Raw genomic sequence first — 22277 nt, 5'->3', positions numbered from 1 at the left:
ACTCCTATTTGACAATAAAAAGGAATAAAGTACTGATAACATGCAACATGGATGAATATCAAAAACATTATATGCTGAGCAAAATAAGCCAGATACAGAAGAGTAAATATTATATGATTTTATTTATGTGAAACTTGAGAAAAGATTAATCTGTAATGACAATGTAATTTTCTGGGGTTGAGGTTTGTAAGTTTGGGATTGACTAGAAGGTGGTATGTGCAACTCTTGGGGTGATGGAAATATTTTTTATCTCAGTTATGGTGATGGTGGATGGTAGTGGTTATACAGCTGTATCAATTTGCCAAATCTAATTTAAGTGTATACTTAAAATGGAAATTTTTAAAAAATAAAATAAGGAAGGTGGCCTTTCCTCATTAAAAAAAATCTACACTTCCACTTTCTGAAATGGAAGCTCCCTCACAGTTTAGCATTAATTCCTTCATGGAAGGCATCAGTTGGAGTAACAACTACCCCTATAAAAGGGCATGAATTCTCCATTTGGCCATAATTTCCACCACTGCCCTGCTGTGTCACACTCAGCCCTCTTCACTTATTTATGTTACTGCCTAGTTTCTGTTGGCATTTCAGGCTTGCTGCCCCTGCTTCATACCCTGTACTTCAGTTAGACTGGCCTACTCATGGCCTTTCAAAGAGATGGTGTATTTTTCTATTCCTACAACTTTCTCAGGCAGCCTTCTCTTTCTTTCCTGTCCATATAGACTCAGTTCAACCCCTGCCAGTCTTAGGTTGCAAGTATAGCTCTAACACAGAGTTAGTTATGAGATCTGGTAAGGACATTTGTAGATGGCCAGGCTTCAGGTAATTGACTTGGATTGACACATAGGCAGGCCACTAGAGTTCAGAGGAAAGAGATCCCTTCCTTTGCCAGAAAAAAAAAAAAAAAAAAAAGTAGCAGGGGGGTTATTCTTTAGGCAGAGGTGAATGATTAAATGAAGAACTTGGAGAGGGCCAGATACACAGTGAGTTCTCAGTAAGAAAAGTTCGTTGGTGGCACCTTCCAAGTGCTTAGAATCTTTTAGAAATGAGGTATACCTTTGCTCAAAATTATTTTTCTTTATTTCCTTAAAGTTACAGAAGAATTGTCTTCTCTCCTTAACTAATTCCAGGATTCTTGTGGATGTTCCATTTGACAGGCAAGTATAAAACTTGGTCATCTGATTTTGGGATATTTACCAGCGTTATTCTGAACATTGTTGACTTTTGGTTATTAGCTTCTTAGCAAGGGTTTGATTAAGGCTGGGCTAAGGTGTTTGAGGAGGATTTTCTGTTGAGCCTCTGCCACAGAGGTGATTGAAAGTCCCCTACAGGGGCAGCCTGGGTGGCTCAGCGGTTTAGTGCCGCCTTCAGCCCAGGGCATGATCCTGGAGACCCGGGATGGAGTCCCATGTCAGCCTCCCTGCATGGAGCCTGCTTCTCCCTCTGCCTTAGTCTCTGCCTCTCTCTCTCTCTCATGAATAAATAGATGAAATCTTAAAAAAAAAAAAAGTCCCCTATAGATAACCCTAGAACAATGTGGGGGGTTAGGAACACTGACCTCCCTTATCCCCATCTTGCGAAGTCAAAAATGCATGTATAACTTTTTTTAAAGATTTTATTTATTTATTCATGAAAGACACAGAGAAAGGCAGACACATAAGCAGAGGGAGAAGCAGGGAGCCTGACATGGGACTTGATCCCGGGACTCCGGGATCACACCCTGGGCCAAAGGCAGGTGCTAAACTGTTGAGCCACCCAGGGATCCCCACGTATAACTTTTAAGTCACCAAAAACTTTACTCATAGCCTCTTGTTGACTGGAAAGTTTTAGTGATAAACAGTTGATTAACATGTATTTTGTATGTTAAGTGTTATATATTGTATTCTACAATGAAGTAACTTAGGGAAAAAAATGTTACTAAGAAAAATCATAAAGAAGAGAAAGTACAATACATTTTCAGTACTGTATTTATTGATACCAAAAGCTTACATTATCTGTTTAGAAGATGAATTATCTGTCAGTACCCACAACCGTATCATCTTATATGATACAAAACACTGTAGATGTTGTATGTGTTACTAAAACTAGATATCAAAAATGAAAAGGTAGGGGTGCCTGGGTGGCTCACTCAGTTAAATGTCCAACTCTTGGTTTTGGCTCAGGTCATGATCTCATCTTGGGCTCCACACTCAGCTGTGAGTCTACTTCTCCCTTCTCTCCCTCTCCCCGTCCTCCTGTGCATGTCCTTTTTCTCTAAATAGATCTTTACAAAAAGAAAGAAAAGATAATGTGGGGTACCTGGCTGGCTCAGTTAGTAGAGCATATAACTCTTGATCTCGTGGTTGTTAGTTTGAGCTCCATGTTGGGGATGATGTTTACTTAGAAAGAGAGAAAGAAAGAAAAGATAATATGAAAAAGAAATACTTGGACAGCCTGGGTGGCTCAGCGGTTTAGCACCGCCTACAGCTCAGGGCGTGAGCCTGGAGACCTGGGATGGAGTCCCACATCGGGCTCCCTGCATGGAGCCTACTTCTCCCCCTGCCTGTGTGTCTGCCTCTCTCTCTCTCTCTCTGTGTGTGTGTGTCTCTCATGAATAAAAATAAAAGCTTTAAAAAGAAAAAGAAGTACTTATTTACAGAGCGCCTGGGTGGCTCACTTGGTTAGGCATCTGACTCTTGATTTGGACTCAGGTCATGATCTTGGGGTCATGAGATGGAACCCTCCATCAGAGTGTACCTTTGTATTGCATTCTCTCTCTTTCAAAAATTTATATATTTTATATATAAAATATATAAATATATATATATAAATTTGTACACACACAGGTATATTCATGCATGGGATAATGAAGAAGCAGCAATATGATTGCTTTATGGTAATGTTGTATATAATCAATAGAGTTGCTTCATGGTAGCCTAGCCTTACACTATTGAATGAATCACTATAAAATTTTTATGGCATATAGTATAGCAGTCATTTTTATAATACAATACTGTAAATATTGTTACATTTAAAAACTACCTACCTGTAATGATAGACTGATAACGCAGTTTCTACAATTATGGCAGAAAGGCATATTATATGGTAATGTAATTCTTTGAAAGCAAAGTTATAAGCTGTAAGAAAACTAACACATTGCTAATTTTATATTAAATATCACTTACCGGGCAGCCCCGGTGGCGCAGCAGTTTAGCATCGCCTGCAGCCCAGGGTATGATCCTGGAGACCTGGGATCAAGTCCCATGTCAGGCTCCTTGAATGGAGCCTGCTTCTCCCTCTGCTTGTGTCTCTGCCTCTCTCTCTCTCTTTGTGTCTCTCATGAATAAATAAATAAAATATTTAAAAATAAATAAATTTCACTTACCTTATGCATAGGTAAAGGTAGGCTGTTCACTTCCATGCAAGTCTTGCATGTGATATTCTGGATCACGAATACTTAGGTGGTGATGATGATGACGACACAGAAGCATTTCATAGTTGCTATACGGTTATTAGATGTTCACATGAAAATACACAACAGATAATGCTTATTAACTGTAAGCATGATGATTATTTACTCTTCATTAAGTGTAACTAGATCATCATAAAGGTCTTTATCCTTATTGTTTTCATGTTGAGTAGGCTGAGGAGGGGTTGGTCTTGCTATCTTGGGGGTGGAAGAGGGGAAGAGGTGGAAGTAGTGGAAGGTGAGGCTGGTACAGTTGGTGTACCTTGACAGAAATACATCATAACTTCTGTCTGACTTCTTTGCTTTTTCATTTTCTAAAAATATTTCTTTTTTTTTTTTTTTTTCAATTTTTTTTTTAATCTAAAAATATTTCTATATAGTACCGATCCTTCTTCCACCATTTGCTTTAGTTTCTTTGCTCATATCCTATCATCCATGTCATAAAAGAAGCCAAGAGCAGTCTTGAATAATGAGACCCTTCTGCCAGATAATCTAATGTCAGTTTATTTTCTGGCACTGCTTTTACATCTTCTTCCTCATTGTTGGGCACTGGTTTGGAAGTGCTCATCTCCATCAAATTGACCTCCATTAATTCCTCCAGTGTGGTATCTATTAGCTCTTGAATTTCTCCAATATCCATGTCTTGAAACTCTTTATCCCCCACCTTTTTATTTTTTTTTGCCATATCTAAAATCTCTTTCATGATTCCCTTGAAATCATGAATCAACAGATTCACTCTGTTATAATTACTATGAAGTCACGCACAGCATCTGGACACACTTTTCTTCAGCAGAAATTTATTATTTCAGGCTTGATGGCTTTTATGGCTTTTTCTATAACAACAGTGGCGTCTTCAATGGTGTAATCCTCCCAGACTTTCATGATGTTTTCTCTATTGGGATTCTCTTCCATAGTGTTGACAGTCCTCTCCATAGAATACTGTGTGTAATGAGCCATAAAGGTCTCTATCACCCTCTGATCTAGAGGCTGAATTAGAGGTGCTGTGTTTGAGGGCATATAGACTTCTTTAGTGCCTTCAGTGTTGAACACATGGGATTCTGGATGGGGTATTATCCAATATCAAAAGAATTTTAAAAGGCAGTCCTAAATCAATATTGCACTATATGTTAATTAGAATTGAAATAAAAATTTAAAAATTTGAAAAAGGCAGTCCTTTACTGACAAGGTACCTCTTGACTTCAGGGACGAAGTATTGATGGAACCAATCAAGAAAAAGGATTCTTGTCCAGGCCTTCTTTGTTGTATAACCAAAAGACTAGCAGCCAGTGTTTCTCTTTTCCTTTCAAGTTGTGGGGATTAATAGCTTTATAGATAATGACTGTATTTGCACAAACCAGGATGTCTCTTCCTGCCTTAAATCCTGGTGTTTGCTTCTCTCTCGATAATAAATGTCCTTTGTGGCCTTTTTTTTTTTTTAACAGAATGGGGCACTTTCCGTCTACATTAGAAACTTGTTCAGGTAGATCTCTTTTCTCTTCTATGATTGTCTTAATGGTGTCTGGGAACTCATCTGCTGCCTCTTGATTGGCATAAGCTTTTTCTCCTGTTATCTTGACATTTTTATTTATTCATGAGAGAGACAGAGAGAGAGAGACAGGGACACAGGCAGAGGGAGAAGCAGGCTCCATGCAGGAAGCCTGATGTGGGACTCAATTCTGGAACTCCAGGATCACGCCCTGGGCCAAAGGCAGGTGCTAAACTGCTGAGCCACCCAGGGATCCCCTATCTTGACATTTTAAAATTCAAACCTCTTTCTAAAATTATCAAACCATCCTTTGCTGGCATTGAATTTTACAGTTTTAGATTATTCACAGAATGATGTCACTTTTTGTGGAGTCATATTAGAGTCTGTAATATGCCTTTATAGCAATCCTGCACCCACACAAAAGCTGCATTTTCATGCCATAAAAAGGTATTGTGCAAAAAGTACAAGATTTTCATACCTGCTGACATAGCTGCAACAACTTCACAAATTTCCTTATCCACTTTTTTTTTTTAACCTTGGTCCTTATACTGGATTCATTCGTCTTGAAATGATGGGTTTCCATAGCTGCTGACCTTAGTCTGCAGTAGGTATCAGGTAGTCGGCTTTTTCTTGTAATGTCTTGACTTTTCTCTGCTTCTTGGGAGCGCTTCCAACATCACTAGTAGCACTTTATGTGGATTCCCCCCATGGTGTTACTCCAAATTTACAATATTTCATTAAACACAAAATACACAGGAACTATAAGAGATTACTTTTTATTGCTGTATGCAATTTACTGGAAAGACAAACTGCTCATATGGAGTGATTAGTTTTACATGACATTTTAAGTGGATACTTGTAACACTTGAGCTCACTCCTATATTGACAGGAGGTGGCTGTGAAATAATTACAGTAGTATAATATATACTACAGTTAATTTTATGCAGTTATCATTTAATACTGTATCTTTGTTTACATTTCTATCGATTGGTGTCATGTATGGTCAGCGTTTGTGTACATTTCAATAAATTTTAACCTTTTATAGTAGATGTGTGTATAATTTATAGTAATAAAATAGTAAAAGAATCTAGTACCTACTATGTACATATATTTTATGCATTTATAAATACCTTTCTCTTAAATTTTTTGGATGTTTCTAGGCTTGTGGGTTGAGTTTTTTCAAATTGTCACAAATCTCCTAAAAAAATTTTCCAATATATTTATTGAAAAAAGTCTGTGTATAAGTAGACTAGTACAGTTCAAACCTGTGTTGTTCCAGGGTCCGCTGGGTTCACACATGTTGTCTCTCAAAGTGTGATTCCATTTTAGGGTAGTGAGTGGTAAGAATGTGGGCTCCAAAGAGTTAAACATACTTGGTTTCATGTCCTAGCCCGTCCATCATTATCCTCGTGCATAAGTTTCCTCATTTGTAAAATGGCGACTGTTATGAGGATTAGACGTGATAATGTTTGCAGAGTACTTAAGTCAGTGCCTAGTTTAAGAAGTAGAGGCAGTTTTAACATTAGTCATTCTTGATTTTCTTCATTATTATCAATAAAATAATAACAACATCATCCTAGATTCCAAAGGGGCTTCTCTTGAGGCCTTTATAGTCTTCCAGATTCATGAGCCCAAAAACATCACAGTTGCTGGTAATGGCAGAACAACAGGAAGCGCAGACTGACATGAACAGGACCTGTGATACTGGGGTGCAGGGTTGTAGGCTAAGCCATTCTCAAATCCAGTTAAAAGGTGTATATAAAACAGGAGTTGAGGGCAGCCCGAGTGGCTCAGCAGTTTAGTGCCGCCTTCAGCCCAGGGCCTTGATCCTGGAGACCCAGGATCGAGTCCCACGTCAGGCTCCCTTCATGGAGCCTGCTTCTCTGCCTGTGTCTCTGCCTCTGTCTCTCTCTCTCTCTCTCTCATGAATAAATAAAATTTTTAAAATAAACAAATAAATAAATGAAACGGAAGTTGGCTTTTTTTGGGGGGGGGAGTTGGCTTTTAAAATTACAGTAAGGAAGGTAGTCGTCCTCAAAAAAGAATTCTATTTCTACCTTCTTGAAAAGTTAGAACTTTCTCAACTGTCTTCATTCCTACAGTTGCAGTCAATAGGAGCTGACTACCAGCTGTCCCTATAATGCATGCATAGAAAGGCATGCATTCTCTCTAGCTAAGTGATTTGTTTGCTGTGGCATTTTAGCATTGTATAGAATTCAGATAATAAATTGCTACCTGTGGAGGAACTTCTTTCCTTTTTTCAGACCCATCATAGCAGAAACTGAATGCTAAAAAATAAGTCTTTTTTAGATCTGCTTATCTTTCTTTGAATTCTACACATTTTCCTTACATTCTTATTTGCCTGCTCTCTTCCTCTTCTCATCTCTTCCTTAGGCCATATGCCCTTGATTTTCATAGCTGAGGCTTTAAAAATCTAAGATACAGGATTTGATGAGGAGCCTAAGTGATTTCTTCTCTCCTTGTATACAGTTGAAAACTTTATTGTGAGAAAAATATGCTTTTCAGGTTTGATGCTGCCAAGTTTGTTATGAGATGGCTCTGTAAGCACGAGAACCCGAAGATGCAAACAATGGCAGTGAGCATCACCTCTATCCTAGCCTTGCAGGTATGTGATTGCTAAAGGCAGGATTTCTCTTCCTAGTCTTGATGGAGCTCTGATAGACATCCAGTATTTCACTTTTGGCTTTTTGTTTGCTTATAGCTCTCACCTGAGCAAACTGCACAACTTAAGGAAGAGCTCTTCATGGCAGTTAAGGTAGGTGGATTGCCACTTTCATAGTTTTTCCAATAAAAAAAATTGTGAACATAATTTTAAAAAGTCAGATAGTTCTTAAATAGCTTTTAAAAAAATCTGTAAGACCTCTTCCCAGAAGATACTACTTCCTACTCTTAGAGCTACTTCTGATATCTACCTCCACATCTCTAAATAAAATGCTTTTAACTTGACTTACCAGTTTTATTTTTATTTTTATTTTTTTTTAATTTTTATTTATTTATGATAGTCACACAGAGAGAGAGAGAGAGGCAGAGACACAGGCAGAGGGAGAAGCAGGCTCCATGCACCGGGAGCCTGACGTGGGATTCGATCCTGGGTCTCCAGGATCGCGCCCTGGGCCAAAGGCAGGTGCCAAACCGCTGCGCCACCCAGGGATCCCGACTTACCAGTTTTAGATGTTTTGTAGTAATTCTACTGCTATGGTAAATAAGAACGTAGCTCTCCCATATGTATCTCTACAAATTACCTCCCTTCCCAACTTAATTTTTAAAATTAAAATTCAGGTTAATTAGCATATACTATATTATTTGTTTCAGAGAATTCAGTGATTCATCAGTTGCATGCAACACATAGTGCTCTTGCTTAAATATATCATAATTTGTAATCATTATTTACATTATGATTATGCTAACATTGCTCACTAAAAAAAACATGTACCGTTGTTTTATTTTGCACTTATTTTGAGATGAGGCTTGTGATACCTAGCCCCTCAACTCCAAATCATTTTTGTTTCCTGTGAACTATTCACTCTTAGCCTTGAAATGTTTTCCTTTGGGTTGCTAGGTTTCTTCTGATTTATAAGATTTCTTCGTATATTAAGGAATTGAACCTTTGACTGTGATATTAGACATATTTTCAGCATTTGGCTGTTTGACTGTTTTTACTTTATTTATGGCATGTTTCACCATGTAGTAATTTTAAAATGTTTATAGGATTGAACTTATTATTTTATTCCTCTGGCATAGATGGCATATTTAGAAAGTATTTCCAAAAGTTTTTCATTATTTTTAACATGTAAAAATAACTTGATTTACTTGAAGCTTTTCTTTCCTTTTCTTTTTTTTTAAGACGTAACGGTTTTTCTTCTCAGTACTGCCTCTCTACCTTTTATTGAATACATTATCTTTTCTCCACTGTTAGTGGAGAATGCTGCCTCTCTCATATATTAAATTCCCGTATCTGTTTGCATCTATTTCTGGACTTGCTGAGTTAATTTGTATATCTATTTATATACTGATATCATACTTCTTATTAATTGTCTTTATAAATTCCTTAACAGTTAAGATCTTTCCTTGGGTTTCTTTTAATTATCTGTATCCTGTTTGTTTTTTTTATTTTTTTATTTTAAAGATTTTGTTTATTTATTCATGAGAGACACAGAGAGAGAGAGAGAGAGAGAGAGGCAGAGACACAGGCAGAGGGAGAAGCAGGCTCCATGCAGGGAGCCCGATGTGGGACTCAATCTTGGGTCTCCAGGATCAGGCCCTGGGCTGAAGGTGGCGCTAAACCGCTGAGCCACCTGGGCTGCCCCTGTTTGTTTTTTTTAAATTTTTTTTTTTTTTTTTTTTTAATGATAGTCACACAGAGAGAGAGAGAGAGAGAGGCAGAGACATAGGCAGAGGGAGAAGCAGGCTCCATGCACCGGGAGCCCGACGTGGGATTCGATCCCGGGTCTCCAGGATCGCGCCCTGGGCCAAAGGCAGGCGCTAAACCGCTGCGCCACCCAGGGATCCCCCTGTTTGTTTTTTTAATGTGAACATCAGAATTGGCTTGTCTAGTTCTTTTTTTTTTTTTTTTTTTTTTTAAGATTTTATTTATTTTAGAAAGAGAAAGAGCAGGTGTGCAGCTGAGAAGAGGGGAAGGGGCAGAGGGAGAGGGGAGAGGGAATCTCAAGCAGATTCTCCCACTGAGTGTGGAACCCAATATGGGACTCGGTCTCACAACCCTGAGATCATAACCCAAGCCGAAACCAAGAATTGGATGCTTAATCAACCGAGCTACTCAGGTGTCCCTTGGCTTGTCTAGTTCTAAAAAGCTTTGTTTTCTTTGGGCTTTGTTAAATGTATAGATTGACGTAGAAGAATTGACATTTCCGACACTGATTTTTCCTTCTGAGAACACTGTATGTTTTTCCATTTATTCAGTCTTTCATGTCCCCCAGAAGTATGTGGATTTATTCTTCATGTTGATATTCTGTATTTCTTAAATTTATTCCTAAGGTCTTTGTCTTTTGCATTCCTGTTACAAGTGGAATCTTATGAGTATTTGGATCTAGTCAGTAAGTTTGGGGGATAAAAATCGAGTGATTTTAGACATGTTAAGTTCTAAGATGCTTGAGATGTCAAGGAGGCAGTTTGATAGGGGGTATAGCTCAGAGGATTGGGTGGACAGGACTAGAGAATAATTTGAGTCATCAATTCTGATGTGGAATGCAAGTACCTAAAGAGTGTGGAGGTTGTATAGAGAAAAGAAAAGGACTTAAATGAGTATATTTGAAGAGAAAGAGGTGCCAGGGAAGGAGAGAGAGGATGAGTTAGTTAGAATGAGTTAGTAGAAAACTAGGAAAGAGTGATGTCTTAGAATCCAAGAAAATTATTTCAAGAAAAGTTGAACAGTTATATCAGATGCTGTTGAGTAGTTCAGTGAGATGAGAGCAGAGTTGCCAGTTGGATTTGGAAGTTGTTAGTCATCTTGCTTACATTATATTAGTGGAGAAGTGGGACAAAACTTGTGTAGACTACAGTGATGAGCAAATGGGATGTGAGAAATGGAGGCAACTTTTTGATACATTTTAATGAGAAAGAAATAAAAAGGAAGACACTACATGGGAAAATTGATGGCAAAGGAAGATGGAAATAATTTGGTGCCAAATCTTTGTGTGTGTACAGAATTATATATAGAGCAGGAGTAAAGATTTTGGTTTTAGGCTAGAGCAGAAGGGGAAAGAGGAGTACATTGATGCAAGTGCAGGTAGATGGAGATTTTGTTAGGAAGAAGAGCAATAGTTTTCAGTGACAAACTAGATGAAGGGATCAAATGAGTAAAAAGACAGTGAATAAAATTGGAATAGAGAAAGAATGAGTAGTCTTGGGAGCAAATTTGTTGAGAAATATGGTAGGATTTCCAGGTACAGTTGAATACCCTCTTAAAGTATTTTGACAAATATTGAAAGTGAGGTTGCAGCAGTCTTTTTCAGTATTCAGATGTTTGGACCTGGAGCATAAAGTAGGGTGTTTAAGGCAGCACTTTTGTCAAGATGATATGATGGAGTCGCTGGAAATGGTAACAGGATAGACAGAGATACAGAAATGGAGTGAGATAGAGAACAAGTACTGAAGTAATACGAAGGGAAGAGTAGCACTTGGAAAAACAGTTTTAAATGATGTTACCAAAAATTCACCCAGACTTTGGGTGAAAACCGGTTGTGTTCAGCCACTAGTCGTAAGACCTTAGATAATTTATCTATTTTTTCTCTACCTCCGAATCTTCATCTGAAAACTGGCATCATCTGAAAAACAGGCATCTGTCCCAGGAATGTCATAGGAGTAGTAGTTTGCAGTTATTTTGAATGTCATTAAGGTGAAATATATAAAGCATCTAACCATGGGCCTGGCCATGGTCATTAGTTTCAAGGTCAACCTCACTTCCCTTGCTCCATCCCTTGCCTTGGTGCCACTCACTCCCTTGGTTGTCTAGATGATTGCTACCAATTGTGTGTGCCACTCTTACACTTCCCTGTTGGTCCTCATAGCTTTATTTTTATGACAAACTCTTTTGGTACTTTCTTTGCTTACTGGGTAAAATATTTGAAGTGATCTCATTCCTCTTAAAAATAGACATACTCTGATTTGTTTAGAGCTATTATATATTATGTTCCTTTTCATTAGGTGGCTGAGTGAAAACTGCTATCTTTTCCCTCTCCTATGACAGTTGAATGTGCTTGAAAGAAAGCATGAATACTAGCTTAACTTGTGTCCAAAAATACTCTGATCTGAAATGGTGTTTTGGAATCTCAATTAAAGTGAACCCATGATTTTTTTAAGCTATTAGGACATATGGTTGTAGTACTAGTATTACTCTCTAGCCATCCTGATTTTGCTCAGTGACCTAGAAAAGCATACTTTTGCTCTGCCTGGCATGTCCTCCCCCCCGTGTCTCCATTTCTTGTTATTTACCCTCTTGCTCTTCTCGTCTTATTTGCCTCAGTTTACGTATTACCTTTACATGGAGGCTTCTTTTTTCTACCTTTTCTAAAATAAAATGTGTTTTTAATGTGTTTCCTTCAGAACGTTTACCAAAACCTAAAATTCTTTTATTTAGTTGGGAAAACAGACTTTTTTTTTTTTAAATCTGCCTCACCTGAATAAGTGCTTGATTTCCAGGAGATGTTAACTAAGCAGTCTCAATAAATAATGGAGTAGCTAATATGTACTTGATTATGAGTCTTAGTAAGGACCAAGAACTAGATTTTTTTTTTTTATTTTTTATTTATTTGTGATAGTCACACACACAGAGAGAGAGAGAGGCAGAGACATAGGCAGAGGGAGAAGCAGGCTCTATGCACCAGGAGCCTGATGTGGGATTCGATCCCGGGTCTCCAGGATCACGCCCTGGGCCAAAGGCAGGCACTAAACCGCTGCGCCACCCAGGGTTCCCCAAGAACTAGATTAAGTGCTCATTAAACTTTAACTTTTTTTTCCCTTTAATCCTCATAAAAACCTTAGGAGTTAGGTGTAACTCATTATATATAGAGAAAATGGATCATAAAGCTATTAAGCGGTAGAAAAACTATTGGCTTTTCTTGTAATCGAATCAATCACTGGGGCATCTAACTTTTTGTCTCTTTGGTTTTTAGGAACTTCTAGCAATAGTAAAACAAAAGACTACTGAGAATTTAGATGATGTCACCCTCTTGTTTACTTTGAAAGCACTTTGGAATCTTACAGATGAGTCTCCAGCTGCCTGCAATCACTTTATGGAAAATCAAGGATTGGCGATCTTTATCCAAGTCTTGGAGGTGGGAAGACAGGATTGAGTTTGTATGTAAGGTTCTTTTCTTCATGATAAAGTAACCTGTATATTCTTTTGACAGACTTTTTCAGAGTCAGCAATTCAGAGCAAAGTACTTGGTCTTTGGGTAAGGTGAATTGTTTTCAGTTAATTCTAATTACTAAAATAAGTAAATAACACTTATGTAGCACCTACTATATGCTAGGCACTTTTGTAGGCAATTTCTGTATATTAACTCATTTAATCTTCACATGATTCCCTATAAAATAATACCATATTAGTCATCTGTTGCTGTGAACAAACAATAGATAAATCAGTAGCCATTTTATCTACCTTTGAATCTGTGGGTCAACAGTTTGAACCTAGCTGTACAGTTATTCTGGTCTCATGTGGAGTTACTCATGTTGCTGCTGTTACCTGGTGGCTCAACTAGAGCTAGATGCTTTGAGATGGCCTGACTCTTGCTGTGACAGTGGGTGCATGTTGTTGGCTGGGTCTCGTATCTCTGTGGGTTTCTCTATTTGGCATTTTCAGAGTAGCAATAGAAAACAAGTCCCACTGTACAAGTGCTTCTGATGCCTCTGCTTATGTCACGTTTTCTAATGTCTTGTTGGGCAGAGCACATTCAGGTGTCTGGGGTGTTTCCCAGTAATCACTTCTCCAACTCTTTGGTAGCAACTGGGTATCCTACCCTTCACTTCAGTTCTTACACTGACTACCTGGAGTTATCCTCTGATCCCACAGGTTAAATGGCTCAGTCCCATGAGACTGCCCCCACTTCAGTTGCCAGTTATAAGTTTTGCACCAACTGTACTTCTGACTGACTGGCTATCAAGTAAGGTTTCCACAACCCCCTCCTCAGGTTGATAATTTGTTAGAATGGCTCACAGAACTCAGGAAGGTACTTTACTTGCTATTATCAGTTTATTATAAGGGATAATAAAGGATACAACTCAGAAACAATGAAATGGAAGAAATGTATAAGGCAAGGAAGGATGGGTACATGCAAAGCTTCCATATTTTCCCTGGATACACCACCCTCCCAGCGCCTTGATACGTTCACCAACTCAGAAGTTCTCCAAACCCATCATGTAGGGTTTCATCACATAGGCACAATTGATTATTAATTCAGTCTTCAGCTCCTCTCCCATGTCCCAGAGGTTATGAGGTGGCCCTGAAAGTCCCAGGCTTCCTCATCCTGAAGCTGTTTAGTCGCCTGTCAAGAGTTCCCTCATTAGAACAAAGGTACTCCTATCACTTGGTAAATTCCAAGGGACTTAAGAGTTGTCTTTCAAGAGCAGGGGACAAAGACCAAATATATATTCCTTATTATATGCCCATGGTTAAGCCCAGATTAAAGGAAGTGGCCATCCCTCGATGGGAGGAGCAGGGAAATCCCATGACTAAGTCAAACAGCATTAGGAAAAATTGTGTTATGTTCTATACCCTACCATACATTCTTAGTTATATTTTATAGACAAGAATCTGAGGCACAGAAGGGCCGTTTACCCTGTGTTACCTAGGTAAAGGAGGCAGAATCAGGCATCCTGGCTCTAGACCCTTTGATAATAACCACTTTACTTCCTTTTTATCAAGGCAGTCAGTTTTTTAGAAATTCCTTTGGGACACCTGGGTGGCATAGTTGGTTAAGTATCCTGCTCTTCAGTCATGATCTCAGGGGCATGAGATTGAGCCTAGTGTCAGGTTCTGCTCAGCAGGTTTTAGTTACCTGCAATCTGGAAGCAGATGATCCTCTTGAGGATTGGTCAGAAGGTCACTAGTAGCCTAATGCTATGTCACATGCCTACGTCATCCACCTCTTTATCTTGTCATATAGGCATTTTATCATCTCATCACAAGCAGAAGAAGGGTGAGTACAGTAGAATAAGTTATTCTGAGAGAGACCACATTCATATAACTTATTACAACATATTATCTTTGTTCTTTAGTTATTGTTGTTAATTTCTTACTGTGACTAATTTATAAATTAAACTTTACCATAGGTATGTATGTGTAGAAAAAAACATAGTATATATAGAGAGTTTGGTACTATCTGCAGTTTCAGGCATATCCACTGGGGTTTTAGAACATGTCCCCCACAGGTAAGAGGGGACTATTGTATTAATCTCTCTTGCAGTAGACATGCTAGAGAGAGACTCTTCTTTACTATCTTTGAAAAAGTTAAGCTGCCATGAAATAAGTGGTTGGAGTAGGGAGAAGCTCACATTGAAAGGAACTATGGGCAGTGTCTAGGAGCTAAGGGTGGCCTCCACCAAGAAACTGAAACCCTCAGTCTTGGAGCTGCAAGGAAATGAATTTTGCCGACAGTTTGAGTGTGCTTGGAAGTAGGTTTCCCTCCAGTGGAGCCCCCAGATGAGAATGCAACCCAGTCAGCACTTTGTGAGACCTCAGAGTAGAGGAGCCAACTAAGCCATGAATGAACTCCTAAACCACAGAAACTGTGAGAGAAAAAAATGTTTTAAGCCACCGAGTTTGTGGTAGTTTGTTAAACAGCATAGAAAACTAATATATATATATATAAAATAAAATACCACTTGCCTTTCACTGTTACTATTAAATTTCAAGTTAATGTAACCTATAGTAGGCTCGAGGAACTTTTAAGTATTTGAGTCAGACCTGGATTTTATTCTAGTTCAGCCAGTTATTAGCAATATGAACCTGACAAGTTCACTGAATGACAAGTTAAGTCTTGCTGAGTGACTTACTTATTTGTACAACTATGTTAAAAATTAAATGAGGGGTGCCCAGATGGCACAGTCAGTTGAGCATCTGACGCTCAGGTCAGATGAGTGTCTGTTTCAGCTCAGGTAGTGATCTCAGGGTCATGGGATCGAGCTCAGCATGAAGTCTGCTTAAGACTCTCCCTCTGCCTCTCCCCACTGTGCACACTCCTATGCTCTCTCTCTCAAATAAATCTTTTTTAAAAAGATTAAATGAGATAGGCAGATAAAAAGACTTTTTTGTCTATCTAGTACAGTGCCTGGCACTTAGTAAGTGCTTACTCAGTGATTTGTGATGATCCTCATCATCAGGGGGTGGGATTGTGGGGGTAATAGGCTAAATTGAGAGGGAGGAGGATGGGACTAAGTGTTCTGACTGTATCTGAGCTAAGCAGTAGAAGAGGCAGAGGAGCCAGTGTCTGATTCTCTCTTCCTTCCCTATCCCTGATATTTCCTGCTCCATCTGACCTGTAGAACAACATAGCTGAAGTTAGAGAACTCTCTTCCAAGCTGGTGACCGAAGATGTGGTGAAACATATTAGCAACTTGCTCCACAGCAAAGAAATGGAAGTCAGCTATTTTGCTGCAGGCATCATAGCCCACCTGACATCTGACAAACAGCCCTGGATGTCCCATGACCTTCAGAGGAGTGCTCTTCTCCAGGATCTGGTACAAGGATCATTCCTCTTTACAAACTCTGGAGTAATCTCTTCTTGTAGGAAACCTATTTTTCTAGATCATAAGAATTTTATAAATATATGTTCATTGTAGAAAATGAGAAACAGAAAAGTATAAAAATATATTCTAAATCACTCATACCCTACCATCCAACACTAACCTTGTCAACATCTTACGTTCCTTCTGATATTTTTATTTTATAAAAGTTACACACGCAAACAGTTGTATATGGCTGTACCAGTTCTCTTTCCCATTTTCAGCTCTTTTTCAAGTTTATTTCTTTTGGTATTTACCTCCATATCTCTAAATAACAACGGTTGTCACTTCTTGACTTTGGAGTAATAGGCATTATCTGTTCATTCATTTTCCCACTCTGGAAAAATGAAAATTCTTTTTCTCATTGTCCCTATGCACACCCTTTACTATACTCAAAGTATAAATCTCCTTTCAGTATTTCAAACATATTCTATCCATTTCAGTTTCTCAGAGACTTCTTTCCTAGAACCTTCTTTCTCCTATCTGGTCTGCTTATTTGTATATCTGCTATGTTGCTGTCATCCCAGGATATTCCTTTACTATCATCCTGGGGATTCTCTTTGCCTCTTTGGTGTTGAAGTCCCAGTTTCTGGATTGCATGCCTTCCTGTTTTTGTTTTTGTTTTTTTTATTCCTTATTCTGTTGGATTGTATCTAGTAGTTTCCTAAGAACTGTGTGAAATAGAAAACTTCAGATCTTCTCTGTTTGAAAAGGCCATTATTTTACTTTTACATTTGGTTGGTCACATGGCTAGGCATAGAATTTTTGTTTTGGAATATTTTCCCTTCAGAATTTTTAAGTCATTGCTGCTTTGTCATTTATTTCTCGGTATCACTGTTGAGAAGCTAAATGCCATTTTCCTTTGGAACCTTTAAGATCTTTGTCCGCAGTGTTTGGAAATCTCAGCAGTGTACCTTGATGTAGGTTTATTTTCTTATATTATGTTGGCTACTTATTGCTCTGGAAGCTTGTTTTCTTTAGTTCTGGGAAGTTTCTTTCTCCCTCTCTCTCTCTCCTTCCCTTGTCCCTACCTTCCCTCTCCTCCTTCCCCCCCCTCCCAGGATGTCAGCCTTCATGGATTCATTTTTTCTTAAGCCTATTTCCTTATTTGTCCTTCTTTTTTTTTTTTTTTTTTCTTATTTGTCCTTCTTGAAAAAATCTTTTATTTTATTTTATTTTATTTTTTTGAAAAAATCTTTTAAAATTTCCACTCCTATTGGATTTTGCACCTACATTTTCTTTTATGTATTTTATTATAAATTATATATTTTAATATAATTCTGTTACATAATTTATGTAATTTAACATAACTTTAATATATTTTTGTATTTATATATAATATATTTAAGCATGTTTATTATGTATACTTAATATACTTATTTATAAACTTATTTTTATTTATATATTTATAATTTATTTTATATAGTTCTATTTTTATTTATATATTTCTATTTTTAATTTCCAAGAACTCCTTCTCTGTTCTCTGAGTGCTTCTTTTTTATATCCACTCTTTTTCTGTGGTTGCTGTATCTGTTACCTCTTTAAAGGTATTGTTTTTTTTTTTTTTTTTTTTTTAAGTTTTTCTCTTCCTTCAAGGTCTCTGTTTCCTATGATTTCTTTATCTTCACTATTTTGTTCCTTTATGTTACAGAGTCTCTTAAAGTATGTGGTGATCCTCAGCTGTCCAGTCATATCTAAGAGTGAGGCTATTTGGAAGCTGTGTGCAGATGGGTAGAACTTGTCAACCATAGGCTTCACCTAGAGTGACTGGATTATTCATTGTCCTTGTCATTAGATCTTTTGTCCTGATCTGGTTGGAATTTACCTGAGGAAGAATCTTCTGTTCTCCTGACTGAAAATGACGTTCTTGGTTTCCTCTTACTGAAAGTCCAGTACAGGAAAAGAGTTGAGGACAGGGGACTCTCAGCATTTATTATTTAGATTTTCACTTCATCCCCTATTTTTAGCATGGTACTCCCACCCTCAGATGTTCACAAGGTTGCCTAGACCAGAGATTTTTTTTAAGAGTGGGGGAAAAGATCTGGGAGTCTGGATTCTTTAGTACTTTGAACCACTCCTGTTTTCAACCCTACCTCTAATCTCACTTCCTGAAGTACCTGGTGTGCCAAATTTTTAAGTCTCTTGGGGGTTCTGTTGAAATTGGTTCATTTTTTAAATCTCTCCCAGTGCTAGATCTGTTAACATTTTCCTTCTGCTTTGTTCTTATGTGTTTGCCTTCTTTTACTTTAAACCGTTTATACTATTCTGTTCATGGGATTTAGGAAAGGAATGGATACATGCTCAATCCTGCATCTTTAAACAGAAGCCCATTTCATTGCACCTTTTCCCACAAGACTTTGTATTTCAATATATATAATGGTTACCTAATTGATATTTTGGCAGGTAGGGATACCTTAATTTGGGTGATATTCCATATTTTGAAAATTTTTTTTTCATATACATGTAATTATAAATGACATGAAACAGCCAATTATGACCTTTTACAAATTATGGAATACAATACTTAGAATCTTGGTTTCTCTTTTTTGTATAGTATGCAACCATCCAGAATTGGCCCAGTTCAAGTTGTAAGATGACAGCATTGGTGACCTACAGGTAATCTTGTGATATAATACGTGGTGTAATACTTCTCTTAAAGCTTGTCCTCATTATATTATGTAGAGGCCATGGTACAGTGATAAAATATAGTCAAATGGCCTTGTGTTTCAAATCCAATTTCTGTGATTTTGGGAAAATCACTTTTAGAAGATTTCTGAGATTCAGTTTTCCTCATCTGTAAAATGAGGCTGATAGTATGCAAGATTATGGATGAAATGGGATATTGAATGTAAAATATGTCTAACACAAATGCTGTTTCTTAAAATGTTAGCTTCTGAGATATGCTCAACAATATGTTTGTCTCAGTGAGGAAATAACCCTATGGGGAAAAGGTTGAAAATAATTATTATATCTCTGATGCTAGCCTGAGTTCTGAATTAACTTCTTTGTGCCTTTTAGATCCTTCAAGGCATTTTTCCCACTCCTTAGCAACTTCTCTCAACCAGCAGTTCAGCTCTGGGCACTATGGGCAATGTATCATGTCTGCAGTAAAAACCGTATGTATTCAAAATGGTAGTTTTTTAGTTATTTTTCTGTATAAAGACTAAGTTCAAATGGAATTTTGGAAATTTTTGTTCACCTGCATACTGAATTTAACTCTTTTATTTTTTAAAGGTTTTATTTATTTATTTTAGAGAGAGAGTGCGAGAGCGGGGAGAGACAGAGAGAGAGAGAATCTCAAGCAGACTCCCCATTGAGCATGGAGCCCAACTCAGGACTCAGAATCATGACCTTGAGATCACGACCTGAGCCAAAATCAAGAGTTGGACACTTAACCAACTGAGCTACCCAGGTGCCCCAGAATTTAAGTTTTTTAAAAAAGAAATTGGAAAAGGTTTTGATTTTAAAAATGCTACAGAATTGGGGGGATGGGCATTAAGGATGGCACTTAAAGTAACGAGCACTGAGTATTATATGTAATTGATGAATCACTGAATTCTGCCTCTGAAACTAATAATATGTATATGTTAAATTAAAACATTTTTTTAAATGCTACAGCCAAAGGTAGACACTTAAGTGGCTGAGCTACCCAGGCACCCCACAAAAACAAAGTTTAATTGAACTTTTTGATCTTTGCCAATCTCAGGTGAGAGTGATGGTCTCATTTGACATTTAAGTGTGGTTAACCATCTTATATGTAAGAGTTCTTTTCTTTTCCTTGGATTGTCTGTTGATATTCTTTATTCACTTCTTGTCTACTATTCGTTTGTCTTTCTCTTTTTAATTTGAAGGAACTCTTTGAGGCAAATATTTTTTTCCCAGTTTATCATCTTGACTTTGTTCATTGTGTTTAGTCAGCCTTTTGTTATATGGCCTCTGAATTTCAGGCCACAGTTACACTTTACAAAATTGATGAAAATTCTCAGCTATTTGAAAATATTATTCTTACCCTATACTTTTCTTATGGAATATCTATTAGAAATATCTTGTATCTTCTCTTACTTTATCCTTCACATCCTGTAGACTTAAAAAATAATAATTTCAGTGGCACCTGGGTGGCTCAGTTGGCTGAGTGTCCGACTTTTGATTCCTGCTCAGGTCATGATCTCAGGGTCGTGGGATCAAGCCCTACGTGGGGCTCTGTGCTGGGCATGGGCCTGCTTGTTTCCACATACTCCCTCCCACCAAATAGATTAATAAGTAAAATCTTTAAAGAATGTTTTTAAAAAGTAATTTCCATGTCTTTGTTTCTTTGTGCTACATTCTTAGTAATTGCAGTGTTTTTAAATCATTATATTTCTCTGTGCCTAATTGGCTTTTGGACTTATTAAGAGAATCCTTTTTAGACTGTGTTGTAGACATGTTCCTTCAGCAGCTTTGTATTTGCTTCTGTCAGGTGCTCTAGAGGTTTCTCTGGGTTGAATTAATTAATTATTTTTTGGATTGAATTAATTTTTATGTTAACTTCTCAGCTCAGGGGTTCCCAGAACATTTGGGTAGTATAAATTCAAATCCTATACCAACTCAGTACTGTGGTTATGAATTCTTGGGAAAGACTTCTCCAGCCCACTCCTGTATATCAACCTAGAGCCCAGACCAATCTTAAAGATGTTTCATTGTCTTATCCCTTCTGTATAGTCCTTTGAGGGATCAACTTTATGCACTGATACATATTTTATTATATATGTAGTGCTTCTAACTTTGTAAGTTAAAACCTAAATTCTTGGATTACTGAAACTGACAGTCATTTTCTAAAGCTCTCTTTTCTGCCCCTTTTCTGTCCTAGGTAAAGTTACATGAGCTTAGGTGCTCTCAGACTGCTGGACAAATGCTTTACTTTGTACATCACTATGCACTTAAAATGTTTTGTTACATTTTATCCAGCATCTGGTGTTTTCAGGTTATCTAGCTCAATATACTGCCTGAACTTGAAATGTGTATTATTTATAATATAAAAGAAGTTCTTATTCTTTTAGCTAGGCTTAGAGATTTTGAAGCATAAAGTTGTCTTGAAGTAAACATACAAAAATAATCATTTGTTATCATACTACACAAGTCAAGCATTATTTGAGTTTTAATATAATTCTTTTAAATTGACTAATTTTATCTGTTAATTCCTGTGTCAAGGGGCTTAAACCTTAGTACCCTTACTTCAAAAAGGTGAATGTGGTGACTTGGAAATATTTAAAATGTCAACTTGTCGGTCAGGTTTTTTTGTTTCATTTTCTTTCAGCCAGCAAATACTGCAAAATGTTAGTTGAAGAAGAAGGATTGCAGCTTTTGTGTGACATCCAGGAGCACAGTGAGGCAGACCCTCACGCACAGCAGATTGCAGCCTCTATTCTAGAGGACTTCAGAATGCATTTTATGAATTATCAGAGACCGCATCTGTGTTGAATGCCCTTCATAACCTCTGGGGCTTCAGACGTGCTCTCTGATCCTCAGTGTCAGGACCTCTGCCTTGCCAGTTGTCACTGGAGTTTGTGAGTTGGCTGCCTCACTGGCTTTTTATTATTGATTTTCTATAGGCTACAAAAAGGTTGGATTTGAATGATAGCCATAATCCCAAGTAAAGTTGGAATCATTCTGGGAACACCCTTTCAACAGTTTTGAAAAGTCAAGCCTCGGACCGTGTGGGAAGACCTGTGAGCTTGTGTTGCAACAGCCCTGCCAGATCCTTTTCCTAACCCTGGACAGTTTCTTAACTCTGGGAGTTTGTCTCTGGGAGTTTGTCAGAGGAAGGAGGAAAGAAAAATGTGCAGGAAGATCTTGAGGTTTATGTTAACTTTTCATGTTTGAAAGAATATCTTGAGTTGTTATTCGTACTTACGTGAGGCTACTAGAAATGTACGTGAAAAAGTTCTGGGAAATACATGCTTATAAATATGTTGTTTAGAAGGCAGAATCTCCTTTGGAGGGGAGGAGAAAGAGGTTAAAAAGAATTTTTTAAAATAAACACCCAAGTATCTTCCACTTGTGGGGTACAGGGAAGAAAAATAACTTTTTTTTTTTTTTTTTTTTTTT

At 37.6% G+C, this 22277-nt stretch overlaps 1 protein-coding gene across 6 annotated transcripts in view; it reads left to right on the top strand.

The window, feature by feature from the left end:
- ZYG11A (zyg-11 family member A, cell cycle regulator) overlaps positions 1 to 22277 on the top strand; it is a 73852-nt gene extending 51575 nt beyond the window's left edge. For 2 of the 6 annotated variants that reach the window (XM_035715893.2, XM_025427636.3), the window contains exons 6-15: positions 1090 to 1154; positions 7458 to 7557; positions 7654 to 7707; positions 12584 to 12745; positions 12821 to 12865; positions 14576 to 14608; positions 15954 to 16148; positions 18748 to 18809; positions 19212 to 19309; positions 21487 to 22277. In XM_035715893.2, the coding sequence (XP_035571786.1) occupies positions 1090 to 1154; positions 7458 to 7557; positions 7654 to 7707; positions 12584 to 12745; positions 12821 to 12865; positions 14576 to 14608; positions 15954 to 16148; positions 18748 to 18809; positions 19212 to 19309; positions 21487 to 21650 (978 nt within the window). In that variant the 3' untranslated portion in view covers positions 21651 to 22277. Of the gene's footprint in view, positions 1 to 1089; positions 1155 to 7457; positions 7558 to 7653; positions 7708 to 12583; positions 12746 to 12820; positions 12866 to 14575; positions 14609 to 15953; positions 16149 to 18747; positions 18810 to 19211; positions 19310 to 19427; positions 19606 to 21486 lie in introns of those variants that run through there. The other 4 variants (XM_049110439.1, XM_025427639.3, XM_025427638.3 and 1 more) reach the window with 4 other exon arrangements.

Source organism: Canis lupus, chromosome 5 (assembly GCF_003254725.2).
Source record: "Canis lupus dingo isolate Sandy chromosome 5, ASM325472v2, whole genome shotgun sequence".
Lineage (NCBI taxonomy): Eukaryota > Metazoa > Chordata > Mammalia > Carnivora > Canidae > Canis > Canis lupus.
This window is presented reverse-complemented; position numbering and strand designations above follow the sequence as displayed.